At 32.4% G+C, this 19353-nt stretch overlaps 2 protein-coding genes and 1 non-coding gene across 3 annotated transcripts; 2 read left to right on the top strand and 1 right to left on the bottom strand.

Annotated features, from left to right (window-relative positions):
• The first annotated feature begins 379 nt into the window (after positions 1-379).
• LOC126660650 (uncharacterized) lies at positions 380-3486 on the top strand. Its single transcript, XM_050354230.2, has 2 exons — positions 380-1216; positions 2926-3486. The coding sequence occupies exon 1, from the start codon at positions 481-483 to the stop codon at positions 1213-1215; it is 735 nt and encodes a 244-aa protein (XP_050210187.1). The 5' UTR covers positions 380-480; the 3' UTR covers position 1216; positions 2926-3486.
• LOC126662394 (small nucleolar RNA snoR137) lies at positions 1554-1693 on the top strand. Its single transcript, XR_007635771.1, has one exon. It is a non-coding gene; the product is annotated as a small nucleolar RNA snoR137 (small nucleolar RNA).
• A 2941-nt stretch (positions 3487-6427) lies between the features above and the next one.
• On the bottom strand, positions 6428-7935 carry LOC126660651 (glyoxylase I 4). The gene is made up of 2 exons (XM_050354232.2): positions 7439-7935; positions 6428-6873 (listed from the first exon to the last, which is right to left on the bottom strand). Exons 1-2 carry the CDS (start codon positions 7769-7771, stop codon positions 6592-6594), a joined length of 615 nt encoding a protein of 204 aa, XP_050210189.1. The 5' UTR covers positions 7772-7935; the 3' UTR covers positions 6428-6591.
• Positions 7936-19353: the final 11418 nt, after the last annotated feature.

Genomic DNA, 19353 nt, shown 5'->3' on the forward strand with positions numbered 1-19353 from the left:
TTTCATCTGCGGGTAGTTAAGGCATGTTGCCTGTTCTTGGGTGTTTCTGAAGAATGCAATCTTAGCGTCTGTTGATTCTGGTGTTGAGTTGTGAAGGTAGTCCTTTAAATTCGGGATTATGTTGTTTATACTTGTAAGAGGGGCTTTAAATGGCCACTCTAACTCTCATCCTTCCTCAGACTGTTTGATTGCATCGCCATGTAAGATCCAACTTAATTTAAATATTATTCTTAGCCAAAAAACACCAATTTAATTGTTAAGATCTTCTCGAAACTAAATAAATTATTAAGATGATAATAATAGTACAAAAAATTTGTATTAATCCCTTTTAGTTAGCCCTGGATAAGTAGTGTACATGGGCTTTAAAAGGCCACTTTAAAGTCATGGCTTAAACCCTATCCTTCATGTTTCGACTCGTCTCGTCACTCCCATCGCCAAACTTCCGCTGTCTTCCTCACAAACAAAACACAGATCCACAAAATGTATAATATCTCAAGAACAACAAACAAAACCCTTCTTCAATCATTAACCTCCCAATTAAACCAGCGTTGCTCAGTGAGTCGAACCGCAAAAGGCAAATCAAAAGACGTCCAGCCAAAGAAAAGATCAAAAATCACAATTAAAAAAGGCGGTTCATCTTCACCACCAGACCCAGCTTCAAAATCCCAACAATCCAACCAAAAAAACATCTTATACGACCAATGCCTCAACGCCCCGACTCCGGTCCGCTTCCTCAAGCCGAAGGAACGCGCCCGCGAAGCGGAGCGCGCAAAATTAGGGTTGGAAAGCAAGGAGAGACAGCGAGAGAAGGCGATCATGAAAGCGGGCGGGCGACAAACTATGGGCGTACCCGATGAGCCGCTCTTAATGGGTACTGCTGGATTGGATTATATCTCACTTGGGTTGGTTGATGCTGAGAAAATTCCGAGTTATGAGTTGACTGAGGAGGATGGGAAGAGGCTGGCTAAGGAGTATAGTAGGGTTTTGATGAGGAAACATAGGGCTAGACAAGCGGCGGAGTCGGGTCTTTTGAGGTTGAAGAAGGAGGCTATTGATGCTTTGCCGGATAAGTTGAGGGAGGCGGCTTTGGTTCCGGATTTGAGTCCGTTTCCGGCGAATAGGTTTATGGCTACTTTGACTCCTCCTATTGAGGGGTATTTGGAGAAGGTTATGGAGGCGGCCAGGCGTAGCTCCGGCAAGGAGAAGATTAGATGAGGTGATGTATAGCTTGAGATTGTTTGATTTGTTGTTTATATTTGTTTAGTTTTCTGTTTTTATGTTGGTTATATTAAATCCCTTTGATTGCATGATGAATTTTTTTGTAGTGATGAATCTGTTTCTGATTGTTCTTATTCTAGGTTAATTAGTACTTAGGAAGTTCATTCAACTAGGAATTTGGTAAGAATTTATGGAAGTCAATTGGGTCTTCAGGACTTCTTTTTTTCATTTGTTGTTATGTTCAATATTGCGTAGCTTTTGTTCGGATTGTGCCATTTCTATTTCTGTTATCTGTAATCAACGAATGAGGATATAGAAAGCGTATGTGCTGTTTGTTTGTTTCTTACTGGTGAACTCTTTCATTAAAAATCAGTGGATGATGTTCATGTTTCTGAAGCTAAAATTAATTTGCTAGCATTAAACAACACAGTCAATGTCTTTATTTTCGCCGTGTCACCTGTCTCCTGGTACATTTGTTTTCTTTCTTTTTCAAAATTCAATATGATGGTTAGATATTATGATCTTAGTTTAGTTTATCTAGTATATTCTTTAGGTAATTAAACGATACTGTTTGTAGAAATTTTATAATGTATACATGATGCTATACGTCATTTGAATTCTTTCAATTCTCAATTAATCTTTTTTCATAACAAAACTGCTCACATTTTAGATTTTGTGTTGGTGTGATCTCATTGTTTGTGTTGGATTACAACTTGAAGTACTCCAATAAGATAGTAGTGAAATTGGGAATATATGCAAGATCATCATGAACTTAGATTTTGATGGACCAAAAACAGAGTAGACATTGAACTGTCGGCAGTCGAATACATGGAATACATGATGCTTCATTCCGTATGGACTTATATGTTCTAATGCAACCTAGATAAAGAGTATTGTGCCTTTAACCTGTATACATCTTATCAATGGTGGTGTTACGCTGAAAGGTGGTAATTCTGGAGTCTGATATGATTATAGTCAACAGAGAAGAGCAAAGAGTGGTTTTCGTTAGTTAAGTGAGCAGGTTCCCTTTTTAGTAGAAAAAACAGTCGCCAGGGCTTTGATTATCAGGCGATTATATTTTTTTGACCTGAAACCATAGCTTAAAAACAAATTCTCTATAATTTTAGCCTATTAGAGAATGGGAGAATAGAGTATTTCTAATGTTTTCTCACCCTCCAAAATTTGGTCTTATTCAGCAATAGAAGTTTAGTACTTGTTATAGTTATGTCAATTCTCCCTTCCCATATTTCTTCATTCCAACCATTATACTCTCTTTTTGTCCTAGTATTTGTTTGTCTACAATTCTTTAAATTTTTAACATGCTGATAGGAGTGGTTTTTTTTTGTTTGTCTTCCTTCCTACAGAATATATTGAAATGTTTTTGCTGTCGATTCATTGAACTGAAATACTTATCATGGGGCAGGTTTGGGTTGAGTCTAATCGGGTCTCATTTTTTATATGCAAGTCCAAATTCGATCCAGGTCTGAATTTAATATATGCAGACTAAGTTCTGGCTTTTTAGGGCCTGAACGAATTTTTCGCTAAATATAAAGGTTTAAATTCGGTCTCGGGTTTGGTAGTACAATTAAGTATCCAAATCGAGTACACGATAGATATCCAGTCCATTGAACTCGTGCTTTCTATGTGCTGCAAATTATGCAATGTGTGTTGAGTTGTTAACATCTTTGGGGATTATGTTATCTGCAGTTAAAAGAAGTTGGAAGAATGATCATAATTCAAGTTAAAAGACCCTCTATTTGCAGTTTACAAAAACCGGAGAGCAGTTGCAATAAATGTGTAAAACTAGAGCTTCTTTTGGTGTTTCAGCGGTAGATCAAATTTTGCTGTCTTTTTATTGTCTGGATGAGCTTACTTCTCATGTAAATCAGGGACTGAGTGATCTTTTAGTGAGCTAGAGTTGTTTTTAGTGAGCTAGAGTTGTTGTTCGATGTTTCAGAACCTTTTTTTTTATTGCCGGCATTGCAGCAACCACTTTAGAAAGCGAGATTATCTTCTTTTTAATTTGATTTTATCATTCAACTATACTAGAATTTGGTATTGTTGATCAGTGACATCAATTGTCCCGTGGCAGAGGTTACGTTGAACCAAATCAAAATAATTCTATAGCTTTTGGTCTAGTTGTAAGCGTTTGATTTAATAGGGCCGGAGTTTGATTTCCGACATGAGATTGTTGTTTAAGGCGAGATTGTTGGACCAAGTAAGTGATGTTAATTATCCTCGAGTTTAATAATAAGTGACATTAGACTGGATACACTTAAAAAAACACTTTTCAACAGGTATTGTTTGTTCTTTTTACAAGGATCAAACATGTTTTCTTAAATTAATTTTTGTTCCAGTAGTCCTTTCTATTTTCTTTCTTAATTTTGTAATTCTGATATAATGATGAAAAAAACTTGTATGAATTGTTTATAGACTTATTGGTATTCTGCTTGTCACTAAACAGTTGCAAAAGAGATTTTTATTTGCAGAGTGTAAGCAAATTTCAGGATGGCAAGTACTTTTCTCTCCATTTTCTTGCTCAATAGTGAAAAGGCTAAGTTTCTCAAGTATGTTTTTGTTATTTGTAAGGAAAAACAAATTATTCTATTCAAAAATATAATCTATATTAAATTTTCTTAATTTGATCCATCTTTTTTTTATTTATAACCAAATATAATAACATAACATGATACTATATAGCTAAGTAAAGTGGATTTTGTATATGTGAATGTATATCACAATTCAAAATCAAACTGGTAGAATTTAAAATCGTAATAGATTTCCCATTTTGTGTCCAGAGGCTTATAAGTTCGAAGGCTCCAATGAGTCTGCATGCCATGAATATGCACATCTATAGAAGCATAATAATGGTGCTTGAAACATGATTTCATTTTTCAATTATATATAAATTATTATATTTTAAACAATGGGTCTCTTAAAACTGTTGTGAAAAAATTGTTTTTTAATTTGTCCTATTCTTAATTTGTCCTTTTGTGTTATTTCAAAACAACATAAATCCCACATGGAAAATGTAAAGCTTCAATAATGAGTTTATAAGGGTTTATACAATATAGGCTCATAAGTGTGTTGAGGGGGAAGCAATGGGCTCGCACGCCCCCCCCCCCCCCCCCCCCCCCCCCCCCTCTCCGGAGTAGGCTTGTGGGTTGGGGTTCGGGATGAAAGTCAAGTGAGCTTGTCCGAGACTTGACTAATCTTTTTGCTATCCGGTTTTATTATTATTTATTATTTATTAAATAATAATTATAACCTTATGTGCAGTGTTTTAAAACCCGGACCGGACCGGCCGGTTCAACCGCAAACCGGAGGCCAGTCCGGTCCGATTGTCTACTAAAACCCGGATTCCCGGTTCAACCGCATTGAATCGGAAAAACCCGCATATAACCGGTAACCCGTTTAACCGGTTGAACCTTAAAATTCTCCGGTTAAATCTTAATAGCTCCTCAACGTTGAAAATGGGTTTGCTTTTGATTTCAGATCAGAATTAGATGAAAATGAAATTCTCCTTTTATACAAGCGTTTTCCACCACGGCTTATTCTTAAATTTTAGTGAAAAGACATGAAAGAAAAAGATGAAAAAAGTAGAAATATAGAAAAAAATTATTCACACCCACCAACATCACACGAAATAAAGAAGTAAAAAAAGAAGTCCATCAGATATAATATCTAGTGCGAGCTAACGAAAAATAAGATCTCTGTATAGTCTGTATTTGTGTTATATTAGTTGAGCATCCATGAAAATGATGAAGAAAAAAAGTCACAAGATAACCTAAACAACACTAAATATATGTAGCCCTAATATTGTGTAAACAGGCGGCTGAATTAATAATTTTGTGCTGGACTAAAGTTCAAGAAGAAAAGCCCAAAAGTTAAAAGTTTTGAATTTGGAAAGATATACATTCTCTTATATGTCTCAATTCAGAAAATCTTATACGTCTATTTTTTAACTATCCGGTTGGACCGGTTCTAAAACCGGTTGAACCGGTTCAACCTCGAACCGTTCACCACACCGGTTCTCTTGCCGGTCCGGGTTTTAAAACATTGCTTATGTGAGAAGGCCTTATTTTAGCATGTGTAACATAATTTTTTGTTGAGGCCTAAAAATCCGGTAACAAACTTTGACTAAGCTTTATTACCTTCAGTTTAATTAAAACGTTTTATTTAAATTTTAACCACGTTTTATTACTGCTCCTCCACTAAGATTTTCAGTTTTGTTTAACTTAACCAATTTTATGTCTACATTCATTTACTTGATAATTAAGTTTGATTTTTTAAACTTCAAATCGTGGCTTGCTGGATTAGGGGAGATACTTGATTCGTATCAAAGATTTAATACTGCTTCTCATGCTTCCAGTTATATAACTGAAGAGCTTGTTGTATCCTGGGAGATATCGCATATACTGCGAAATATTTCTTAAGGGCAGTGACATCACGCCTCAAGCAATTATCAATAACACTCTATTTTTACAACAAAAACATCCATATTCAATTGCAAACGCGGTGAATTTTTCCGTCGGTTTCAGTTAGAGATGAACTCAATGTGTTTGCATGAATAGAAATGGACGAAAGGATTTAATTTGAATGAAATTTATAATAAAAGGACCCAATCAGGATGTTTTTTTAGCACATATATTCAATTGTTAAAAGTTTGATAGTACAAAAACTCAAATAAGCGTTAAGCCTATTAAATACTACTATATTTATATTTTTACTAAAATAATTTTTAATATAATTGTAGATTGCAATAACAATATATTTTACAGACTAATCATATATACATTTAATATCATATGACATTTCATTAAAATAATTTTTAATTATTATTAATATTATTGTTATAGTTTTAGTAAATTTTAATATTAATATACATATACATAATACTTTAGTTACTATAAATAAATATCTTTCAAAAATGTCTAACATTTAATAATTTATATATAATTGATTGAATTTTGTTTGTATTTAAATTTTTTATATATGTAGATATAAACGTTTATATGAAATTAATATACATGAGACATTGTTAACTTTAAAAAGTATATAGATGTGAGTTTTAAAATTTAAAATTTAAAATTTTATATATGTAGATATAAACGTTTACATGAAATTAATATACATAAGACATTATTAACTTCCAATAGATATACCTATAAACTGTATAAACAAAAATAGCAAAACTCTCAAACACTACTCAATTACATAACAAAATTAAAAAAACAAAAATTACAAACTCCTAAATGCTAAAACAAAAATACCTTACTACTAATATTACATTAAGAAGTAACATATACTACAATTGACAAAAATTAAAACAGCCCACCATGATTTTAGTCTTGCCTATTATGTTTACAAATGCTAATTATTTTGTGGTTCCGAGTGATTAGTGGTGCCATTTTGCGTATCAAGAGGTGGGTTATGGCGATCCGTAGGAAGCTTAATAGCTGTGGCAAGTGAAGCATCAGAAGGAACAAGTTTTACATTCTCACAATTGCAAATCTCGATCATGAATCCGTCCGGGTCGTCGAAAAATAATTGGTCTATTTTCGTTCCATTTTGATCTTCATCTTCCATTGTTCTTTTCATGTACTTCACATTGTATTGCTTCAATCTTTTCTCCATTTCCTCCATATCTTGGCACTGCAATTACATAATTATTTAATTAACCGATAAAACATAATATCGGAGTAATTGATTCTGAAATGTAACAAATTGATTCCGGTATTATTCCGGAATTACGAAACGTACCATATCTCCGAATTTTTAAACGTAACAAATTGATTACGGTATAATGCCCGAATTAAAAATCGTAACATATCTCCGAATTTTAACATGTAACAAATTGATTATCGTATTATGCTTTTAGTGACTTTTCCAGGTTAAATAAAATCCGGCAAATTTACGCATAAATGTCAGGCGTTTTGTGCTCCAATTTCCTCTATCTCTATATCAGTCACACAAACCGGAGATACCTCATGTTCCATTCTCCTAAATTAAAAAATTTATACTGAATTTCGGCTACAACGTAGACATAAATTGGCCGGACTTTATGTAAACATATGCCGAAATCACCGAAAGCATAATACGACAACCAATTTATAACGAAGAAGCTTGTGAATTAACAACATATATCAAATTTTTCTTCAAAAAAAGTAACATATCAAATATAGTGTAATCTCCAAAAAAGAGAGCAGAAAAAAGAAACCTGAAAAGAAATGTGATTATCCATAGGGTCCAAGTTCTGATGAATATCAGGTAACCTAGCTTCATCCTTAGCTTGAACAAGATGAATCCCAATACCATAATTAAACAACCAAGCTCCCTCAAAATCCAAAGCCTGCGGCCTTTCGGTTTCCACCATGCCCAGAACTTTAGTATAGAATTCTACAGACTTTTTAACATCTCTGCAAAGCCTCGACACATGATTCAACGCCATTAAAGGAGGATCACCCTGCTGCTGCTGCTGCTGGTGGCGGTGGTTGTCGCGGCGGTGCTGGTGGTGGTGGTGGTTCTCCTCTCCATCTTCTTTCTTTCCCATTGAATGCTGTTCTTTGTTTAAACCTAAATGTGGACGAGAGGTTGGTTCAATGGAGGGTTTTGCGGCTTTAAAGCCCTAAAAAGCAATGAAATATGGAATGTGGTGGAGGATGTGGGTATGTGCCATGTGGCTCAGGAGAGAGTTTGTACGTGGGCTGATGTTAAGAAGACGTCTGCATATTTTTCTGCTCTTAGGTAGCATGGATTCTATTTTGGCTGAATACATAGTTTGACCCCTGAACTTGTACCCTTTTACCCATCTAACCTCCAAATTTAACGTTTCACCTATCGAACCCCTGAACTTGTTAAATAACCCGATTTGACCCCCGAAAACTTGATAAATACGTAAACATTTAACCCCTCCGTACACAATTTCTTCTAGAACATTTCAAGTGACAGGTGGACACGAAGGGTTCAATACTTACTTATTTATCAAGTTCAGGGGTTAAATCGGATTATTTAACAACTTTAGAGGTTCGATAAGTGAGACGTTAAATTTAGGGGTTAGATGGATAAAAGGGTACAAGTTCAGAGGTCAAACTATGTATTAAGCCATTCTATTTTTCTTTTTATTAGCGGTGCATGGTACCCAAGGGTATTTATTAAATGGGATAAACTATTTACCTCACATTATAATTATGCTTTATCACTCAAAAGCTCTCCATTTTTAATTTTTTTTCCAATTATACCCCAACATAGAAAAATCCTTTCAAAACCCCCTCACCTTTAGATTTCTTTTCAATTGTACCTCAAAGTAATAAATTGACCTCTTTTTGCATGGAAAAAAATTTAAAATAATCTTTCATTTTTAATCTATATTCTAATTAAACGCTAATATTATTAATAATGTAAAAAAGCATTCTTTCTAAATTTATATCAATAACTTTTTAAACTCAAAACCATAAAAATTTCTAATTTGGAGTACAACTGAAAAAAAATATAAAGATGGAGGGATTTTGAGAGGATTTTTCAACATGGAGTGCAATTGAAAAGGAATTTAAAAGTGGGAGAGTTTTGAGAGAATTTTTTAACGTCAGGATGCAATTGAATAAAAGTTTAAAAGTGGAGGAGTTTTGAGTGATTATGTCTTATAATTATTAGAATCTCATAACTTTTAAAAAATCAATTATTAATCCTCTAACGTTTGATTAAATTAATTAATTAATATTTTTTATGTCACTTAAAAAGTCTGTGTCAGAATTAAAATATTAATATAATCTATAAACTTATTTTTCTTTCAAAAAAACTTACAAAATTCATAGAATTGTAAACTAAATTTATAATTTATAATGAATTAGACAATGTATTTTGTGTCATTCTATTTATAAAGTAGTTAAAATTTATTAATCTTATGGATTTTTTTGAAATAAAATAAATTAAAGGTTTAAACGAATTATATTTTGGGTTAAATGCAAATTCATACACCAACTTTGACCTAATTTGCAATTACAACATAAACTTTAAAACTTGGCAATGTCAGTAACCAACTTTACACTTTTGGCAAATCGATACACCAAACTCAAAAAACACTAACGTGGACATTGTAATGAACCGCCATTTGTCGTTTTATGATTGGTCGGTGTACCAATTTGCCAAGAAATGAAAGTTGGTTACCGACATTGCCAAATTTAATAGTTTATGTTGTAATTGCAAATTAGGTCAAAGTTGGTGTATGAATTTGCATTTGACCCTTATATTTTTGACAATTAGACCTTTCAACATATCAATTAACTGAGTTAATTAACAGAAGGAGTTAACTGTTAACTTAATCAAATGTCAGTGGATAAAACAATAGACTTTAAAAAAACGTGGAAAAACTATTAATTATGACCTAATTGTAAGGAGAGGAATTAGTAATTATCCCTTATTAAAATCATGAGTTATATAAGTATTTCATTATTACGGCTTGTTATATGATACCACCGAAGTTTGGGTACCACTAATGTCATCAACCGGATTAAACTTGTTATAGCAAGTAATTTTAATTTTTTTATTTAATTGTTTTTATACGTCTTCTTTTTTCTTTCTTTTTAAATTTTCTTTCCTAAACTTAACTTAAGCTATACTCATTGTGTCCACAAATGCATAGCTTTTTAAAAAGAAAAATGTATTTAAATTTTAGGGTTTTTTATTTTGTTTAAAGGAATAGATCGACGATGGCTTCCAAAAGTAGCGATGAGCAGTTATTTGACGGTAGCCAATCACTTTTGACGAAGACAAAGTTGGAAGCAGAGGGCGAAGGCGGTGCTAAAGTTGTTGTTGCTGACGATGAGGCGGAAAACGAAGGCTTATACATTTGCAACAATTGTGACAATTGTGGGCTGCAATTTGACGACCTTGAAGAAAACACAGACAACACCGATTATACAATCACCAATTCCATGAATTCATTGAAGCTTGTATACCATTATTAATTGGTTAGATATGGAAAGTGGAGTTGCCATTATTAAGACCCTCTAAAAATTATCAATCTTAAGCATCAAAATAGAAACCATTCTTCTTCAATTGCAGGTTTGTTTTCAGCTTTTAATCATTTAACTGTGGAATTTTACTATGATTAATTACTTGTATTTTAATGTCGCAAAAGGTTCTTTTGTGTTTGATGCATCACAATATGCATTTTTTGGTGAAGAACTTGTTGAGAAAGTTGAATTAAATGGATTAGACGACAAAGACAACGGGTTACTATTATCAGCTGCTGTTGTGGAAGAGGATGAAGAAGAGGGGAGTTTCTCTTTCATAGACGATATATACGATTTTTACAGTGCTTGGGTATGTTGCTGCAATAGTAAACATGTCGAAGGTTGTCTTATACGAGACTCATTTTATATTGTTCATCAATTTTACTTTTTCTTTTTCAACTCTGTTTCCGCTTATTATACCTCTAATTATAAAACTAGGGTTTTTTAAAATTATACTTAATTATCCGCAAATAATTGGAAACTTTTATGTCAATTATGGCACAAACTATTTCATTTCTTTCAATTTTTTCCTTATTAAAAAGTCTAATGGATCTAATTATATCTCTGTTTAATTTTTATTTATAAGTTTTGACTAAATAGAATTCAAATTGAATTGGAATCTTACTCATTACAGACTTTCCGAAAACATTATAGTTGTCGTGCATATGTGGTTATTTAGTTACATAAACATGAGTATGACTCCCAAAGTTTTCTTGTTCTGCAATTGTTCCAACGTATATAGATATTGTTCTTAATGGAGAAGCTATCATGCTTTTCTGTCACGACCCGATTTCTCGAGCCGCGACCGGCGCTAGGGAATGGGAATTTTGGTTCCAAAACCCGTAGCAAGCCTAAATTTTACCTAAAATTTTTTCGCGTTTAAAAATCATTATAAAACTTAAGTATTTTATTTTTTAAAAAATTTGGCAATATAACGGCTATAATTTCAACTAGCCAACACCTGTTAAATCTCAAACCACCCTGCACGATAACTTATACAACCATACATATATATTGCCAAATACCATTCTAAGCATTTACAAAATACACATATTAAGCAGTTAAACTAAAATTACCTCTGATGTTTGTTTGTTAATCAGAAATCGAGGCCTAACAAAAAGCTATAAACATAAGCGGTTACCAGACCAAGATATACCTAAACCGCTAATAGGACCTCCACAAAATATCAGCCTGAACTACTGCAGCGCTAGAGAGTCAGAAGCTGTACATGCAAAAAGTGATGAGCCTTCCGAAACAAGGAGTGGAGGCTCGACCCGAACGCTATCTATTGGATACCTGAAAAGTTTAATAATCAACGGGTGAGACATAGCTGAGTGAGTTCACTATTTACTAACGGTATTATAATTAAAAACAAGTTCGCATTAACGATCAAATATACTTTGCTTTACGATCAATCAATAACTTATAATTAAACATAATTCGATAATAAACGATAAATTACACATACTTCAATAGTAAATGATAAGTTAAACATACTTTAATAATAGACGATTATTAAATAAAAATAAACATGAAATGTAATTTAATAGTTTCCAATATCGGATCCGTTCGAAACCCTAAACCCAAGTGCTACGGACTTATTTGACATAATCGACATAACTGCTTTTCGAATCATATCGTCCGAGTGGCCGGGTCCCGAGATAGTTCGACCGAGTTACCCGCTACCACGTGGCATAGTCCCGAGATAGTTCAACCGAGTTACTTATGCCACTACTTAATCCCAAGTTGTGGGTCCCGAGATAGTTCGACCGAGTTACCCACTAGACATAGGTTCCGAGATAGTTCGATCGAGTTACCTTGTGTCTATCACATTCCTTTTTATCCTCCTTAATCCAGTAATCGATCGATAGTCATAATTTATCATTTCAAATCATTGACCATAGACGCCTAGACTCGTATCAGTACTGGTGATCACACAGCCTATTGACGCCCAATAGATAGCTCGTTTCCCACGGATCACTTATTGGGTCTAAATAATAATTCCGCAAAACAAAGAATTTATAAAATTCATATAGTAAATGTATACGTAGTGAAGCTAGAAAATAATAATTACTTTAACTAACTTCTTAAATTCTTTATGCCAATATACAAACTTTAAGGCATAAATAAGTAAAGAGCATCAAACTAACTAACATACGCTCTTCTAAAATTCGATACTATTTCAATGGCGGTCTTTCGATCTAACCATCGTCAACTATAAATCACATTATCCATAGTAAAACCAAAATATAATATTAAACATTTTCGATATATCTCAAATTCATTTTTATGCGACCTTTAATAAAATATAACATACTTGAATCGTTTATACATAAAATAACTTAGTAACCGAAAATATAAATTTGCTATTTGAAATATTTTAATAAAGTTCCAACACTATTAATAATAGTTCCACAAGTAGATATATTAGTTTATATTAAAATATCCTATCAAATGCATATATTTATTTTTATATACAAAAATAATAAATACACGAAAGTAAACCGCGAACTCACCTCGATCGCTTAATCTAAATTTTTTTCCAAAAGCAAAATATAAAATAGCCCGTTGATTAACTCCAATTCCTCAATTTCTCCAATCCGATAACGCGTAGAATTTATAATATGAACAAATGCTAAATTAACAATCTATTCAAAACTAATTTGTTTATACCCCTTTTGAACAAAATTTCAAGTATTCGAACTTGAATAATACTAAGTCCTTTTATTCATTCTTGCCTTCTTAAGACCTATCCCGCAAACAACTTTAGTCCAATTTTAAACATTCTCTAAATTTTAGGTTCTAGCTACTCAAACTTAAAACCTATTTAAACTTTAACTAACTTAACTCTTTTAATTTTTTTATAACTCTAATCCAAACGGATATTGTCGTGTTGAACTCTTTTACTCACTTATTAGTCATTTTAAATCCACTTAACACACTTTAGCCCTTATACTTAAACATTTAGGCTTGAATTTAATCTAAGCCATAACTCATTTTTACTTCTATCTCAAAAATCCATTTGTTAAACTTCTTTAAATCCATTTTCAGCTCTACATTGACACTTGAACCAATTTATTTTATATTTTCGAAATACCCTATTTAACGAAAATTTTTCTGGGGGAGCGCGGGTCGGGAGTGACCGGCTGGTCTGCCCATTGAGCAGACCAGTTGGTCTGCTCATGGTTGAGCAGACGCAGGTCTGCTCTGGTTGAGCAGATCGTAGTCTGCTCAACCTGAGCAGCCTGGTCAGGCCAAATGGCCTGACCGGTCTTCCCTCCGGCCACCGCTCTCTGTCCCTAGCCCGACTCCAACTCCGTTTTTCCAAAATCATAATTTTGTAACAACTAGAAAAATTTCCAGCTTTTTGAAAATCATAAACTCTTTAACATTAATTGGTTAAAACTCATCCAACTTCAATCTATATTAGCTTAAACTTAACCCAATTCTTTAATTCCCACTAATTGGTATTTAATCATGAATTAATCACTTAAAGCTCATGATTTCCAGCCCTCTATTTTCTTGTTTATTAACCTCCAAGTTCAATTTTTAACCTTATAATATCAACTTAAACACATGCAAACCAAAACCCATTAATTTACCATAAACCCTATCTCTTTAAATCATAAAATTCAGCCATGGATTGAAGAGTTAACCTTTAATTTAAAGCTCCAAATTGATCTTAGATGAAGAATTCAATCTTTTCTAAGAGTGGGTGTTTGAACTTGATATCAATCCACAAACTTTAGCTCCTCCATTTTTTTTTTCTTTGAGAGTAGAAGGTAGAAGGTGAAGTTTAAGAGAATGGAATTCTCTGGAATGTTTTTATGTCTAGCCTAAGGAATTTAAGTTTTCTGGAAATTTATTTCATAAGCTAAGGAAGTGAACTTGGGCTTTTTAATTTAATTAGGCTCACTTCTATTTCAATCCAATTTCCTTAGGCTCTTTTTTCTTATTTTTAATTTAAATTTAGTAATAATTAATCTCTACAATTAATCAAGTCGTTAACATGTCGGGTTTAAATCCAAATTTTAAATGACTATGAATTATACGGTATCCTTTTCTAAATTCAAAATATTAATTATTGCCTTTTTCTTAAATTTTTACTATTTAGCCGTATAATTTAAATGTCGCGCTTAAACCCGCATTTTAAAATAATATTCTAAATGGATTCTCTTATAATAATCCAAATAATAAAATTTACGGATATTTTTAAATATCCATTTTACAATCATTTATTTTATAAACGGAATTTCTCCAATTTTCCCATTAAATCACAATTTGCTTATCTCGATATCCAAATACGAGATAAAATTTAATTTCAATTAATTTAACCTAATATATATAGTCCAACTTTATTAAAATTCATTCCTCGTTAAAACGCTATTTTCCGCCTCATTTACGGAAATTCCCTTATTTTAGCTCCAATTAGCTAAAATAATATAACTAATCCAATTAAATATTTTTCCAAAAATACGGGGTATTACATTTTCATTGGTATATGTTGGTTGTTCTCTATCTCCCATGCTTAGAATTTGTTTATTGTTTATACATTAAATGATAAGCATGATGTTCTTACCTGTAGAATGCTTTCAAGTGATCCTGGTATCGTAATTCATGGGACTTCTAATTCAGACAAGGTCATTGAAGTGGACACTTTTGATGTTGAAGCTGACGATAAATCAGACTTTGTTCATTTCATGCTCTGCCTCATAAATTAGTGATGAATGACTAGTATTCCTTATGTTTACAAGAGGCATTAGTGTGACCAAGTATTCATTCTTTAAAGCGTGAGTTACAATTACATGAAGCTGAACTAATACAATTGGATTTTGCTTTTGTAGAATTTTGCAAATTTGATTAGTTCCAATAAATGTTTTTTTTAATCGGAGAGCTCTATGTGTCTCCCTTAGCATTGGGGAACACTTGTCCTTTTATTATTTTTGACTTCAATATTATGTACTTTGCAAGGGTTGCATGCCAAATATCTTTCTAATCTTGATTGTGATGTGGCTGAAGACTGTAATTAATACTGGATGTTATGATTCCAGACTTCTTCTTTTTTCCATTAAATTTGCAGCTCCCAAGATTTGATATCTTCCCACTCTTTGAACTCCTTTGTGTTGGGGTTATACTTGTGTGCCTTTCTTGATACCATGATTGATCATTATGTTTCATTTTTTTCATAGGATACATTACTTCTTAAGTGGGTTAGATGTTGTAAGAGCTGCAATGCATATGTGAAGGGATTTGACCATCATTGTCTTGCTTGTGGAAATTGTATAGGTGATTATTGTCTATCCTTATCACTATTTTCCTCGTATGTCATGCGTCTTTCGTTTGTAAAGCATTATAACATACGTTTTAGTTAATTTGTTGTGTAGGGAAAAAAACTCACGTCCTCTTCATGGTTCTGCTACTCGGATTTCTTAGCTTTAAATGTGATATTGATATATTCTGATAAATATTTCTGAATATGCTTGATTTTTTAATAAGAATGTACTTGATTTTTTTATTAATTAAGGCTTCTGGATTTGTTTAAATTTTAATATTGACATATGAGTTTGTAAAAAAAGAAATTAAATTAATTAAAATTTTATTAAATCTACTTAACAAATCTGATCTTATTCATGTAAATTTGATTGGTCTTTTTTATGGTATGAGTTTTCAGCAAATAAAAGAACTATGGATCCAAGCAGATTATGATGGAAACGACATTGTTGGATATGGGGATTTGAAGGTATATTTTTAACAAATGGAACATTTTAGAGTTTATGTCAAGAGCATTTTTAACCTCATTCATTAACATATGGAGTGGAAGTTCACATCAATTCTATTAGTCGGTACAATCACAGATAAATAAAGATTACACCTCACATTTTCTACTTAAGTAGCACATAAAAATTACAGTGCACATAACAGAAAATGGTAATTATGTTTACTAATAAATTTATTTATTTATCATATGTTTGTTATAAAATGGAAATTAGGTCTAAATCTATGATATATGAGTATAGACTATAATTTTAATTTCATACGGTATCCATGGTTGTTCTCTGAATTTCATAAATAAATAAACTAAAAGAAATATAAAAAACATAGATCATTTTATTCAACTAAATTTAAAATAGGGCTAATTACATATAAAATCACCATATTTACACGAAATTGCAAAAGTAACACGACCTTTAAAACGTGGCAATTCAGGGCACCACCTTTCATTTCTTTTCAAAAATAGCACGGGCACATTTTTAGTGGCATTTTTGCTGACGTGGCGTGACACGTGGCACTCTCATCAGGTGTCCAAGTCAGCAAAATTTTATCAAAAAATGTGCCCATGTTGTTTTTGAAAAGAAATGAAAGGTGATGCCCTGAATTGACACGTTTTAAAGGTCGTGTTATTTTTGAAAACTCGTATAAAGGTGGTGATTTTATATGTAATTAACCCTTTAATATACTCAAACTGCCGACCAATTAAATCAATTATATATGAGATCGTATAGGTTTAATCCAATTCCACACGAAATTCAATCAACCAAATCATTGAAAATATATAATTCCAAATTGTTTTGAATAATATCTGAGTGAGTAGAATTTTGACAAATAGCTCCTATAGGATTCATGGGAAATTTAAATACTTTAAATTTAGAATTCGCAGCAATATTTATATTTGAGAAAAAAAGGAGTTCTGAGTTGGTAAAAGGCCCATATTAAGTGGGAGGTCCGGGCGGTGGGATGATGAGACTAGCCTCTCCGAGGGTTTACCCAGGTGGTCGGGCTCCGCTGGGGATTTCCTCGTTATAAAAAAAGAAGTTCTATTGTTATTATTTATCTGCACTTTCTTCAGTAAGTTCAATCCTTCTTCTTGTTTTTATAGTGAAATCAAGACAACACATAGAGCATACATACTCGGAGCGAATCCTCCTTCCACTGACTTTTTCAGTTAAGCTAGGTCATGATCTTCATTGTCGGAAATTTTTCTACATCCATTAAAATATAACCCCATAGGAATGTTAGCATTACTACCCATTAGGAGCAATTTCTCAATTTCCCCTTCGTGTTTATAGAAGTAATAGTTCTTGTCGAGTAGACTCAGTAGATTTATATTTTGTAAAATGTGTTGCTCTGATGCTATTTGATTGAATATGTGACATGTTGACTTGAATCAAATTCAATCCGTCAATGATGAGATTGCAATGATTTCAACAATAGTTGCTAGTATGGCAAAAGGTAGAGATGGTATATTGATTAAGCGTGCTACATTTTTTTTCATTTTGTTTAATCTTGTAATATTTTTTTAGATGGTTGCGTTATTTTATAAAATGACATGAATAATTTTTTTGAAAAAAGGGTCAACGTGCCCCCTAAATTTGTAATACGGGATCATTTTACCCAATTTAAACTTGTTTGAGCAACTAACCAGAAACTCTTTATTTTTGGATCAAATTACCCCATATTTTATATTTTTTATTGCAAAAAATAAATTCACGATAATTTTAGGGTTAATTCTATAAAAAAAAAATCACGACCTATGCACGAAGTTTCATTTTAATCACGACCTTTAAAAGTTGACATTTAAAAAACACAACCTTTCATTTATTTCAAATTTATCATCAAAATAAAATTCGGTGTATTTTTTATAATTAAAAAATTACTAATATATTCTAACTAAAAGATAATAATATTCGGCGTTGATGTATAATTTGGGTCTTTAATTAATGGTTTAATGAAGAATATAGTTAACAAAAATACACTAAGATAGATTTGAACAAGAAAAAAAGGTCATGATTTTATATGACAACTTTTAAAGATCGTGATTAAAATAAAATTCTGTGTAAAGATCGTGATTTTTTATGAAATTAGCCCATAATTTTAATCACAGCAATTAGTGAACTTTCTAATTCTTTTTTCGCATCCCCCGTCTTCAATTTGTATTTTACGCGTTTTGAAAATACTATTATGGGGCAATTTTGACCCAAATATAATAAATTTTGGGGTTAGTTTCTCAAACAAATTAAAATTGGGTGAAATGACCCTGTGTCACAGGGGGCGGGTAGACCCTTTGTTTATAACTTTTTACTATTGAATGTCGATGAAATTTATATAGATGAATATCGTTATATTGAAAATAGTGATTAATGATGATAATTAAATGAGTGATATTAAGCATATTGTTATCGTAAAAGAATTTTAGATAGGTTAAAACTTATAATCTAATTTAAATCCTAAGACAAATAAAACTCTACTCTAAGTCTAAAAGTAAATAATTACAGCAACGAGGAGTTATTTTATACTCTACTATAAGACAATCAGAAGAAAACATTTGAATTACAATTTGTGTTGTGTTACTTCTAGTCAAATATCTGTGAAAGCAAATTACAAAAACACTGACATGAGTACTTCCAGACATAAACGGAAGTCTTTTTCAAAAGGTAAGGGATCGCCAGTGAACTCTAATGCTGATTCTGGTGCAAAAAGTAGCATGGAACAATTACTAAGAGATCCAATGAATACGAATAGGCGCAATTTTTTTTTGGTTCAACTAGACTTGAGGAGACTGATCAATAACTCAGAGAAAATAGCAGTAGCAATTCTGCGCCATATTTTATGCAAGCTACTCAATCCGCTAGAGCCAAGATCCAAGCAAATAGCTCACCTAGATCAAGCCCAGATGCTCATGATAGAGAATACATCAAGAAGAGACATTCATTACCTCATACAAATTGGAGATAGGGTTCTCCACGCATTCAACGGTCAATATCTCAAGCACGTCCAGCTGTAAAGGGGAATAACATCCTCATTGTTCACGATATTCTCTAACTTCCATTGCAGTTACCTTTGTTGAGTTTATATGTTAATTCAGGCCATTAATGTTTGTTTTTATACTATTAGAAAACAGAGAATTACTGATGGAAATTTTTTAATGACGGATTTTAGCCTTTTACCAACGGAAAACTTAATTTACCAACGGATTTCAGTCTTTAGCGACGGAAAAATCCGTTGCTAAAATGCAGTTTTCTAGTAGTGTTAAATCTTGCACTATCCACTTTGATGCGACGTTTGAATGTTGAACTTAATAAGTTCATGCTACATGTTGTTGACGTATAAAATTATGGGTTCT

This window comes from Mercurialis annua, linkage group LG8 (assembly GCF_937616625.2).
Source record: "Mercurialis annua linkage group LG8, ddMerAnnu1.2, whole genome shotgun sequence".
Lineage (NCBI taxonomy): Eukaryota > Viridiplantae > Streptophyta > Magnoliopsida > Malpighiales > Euphorbiaceae > Mercurialis > Mercurialis annua.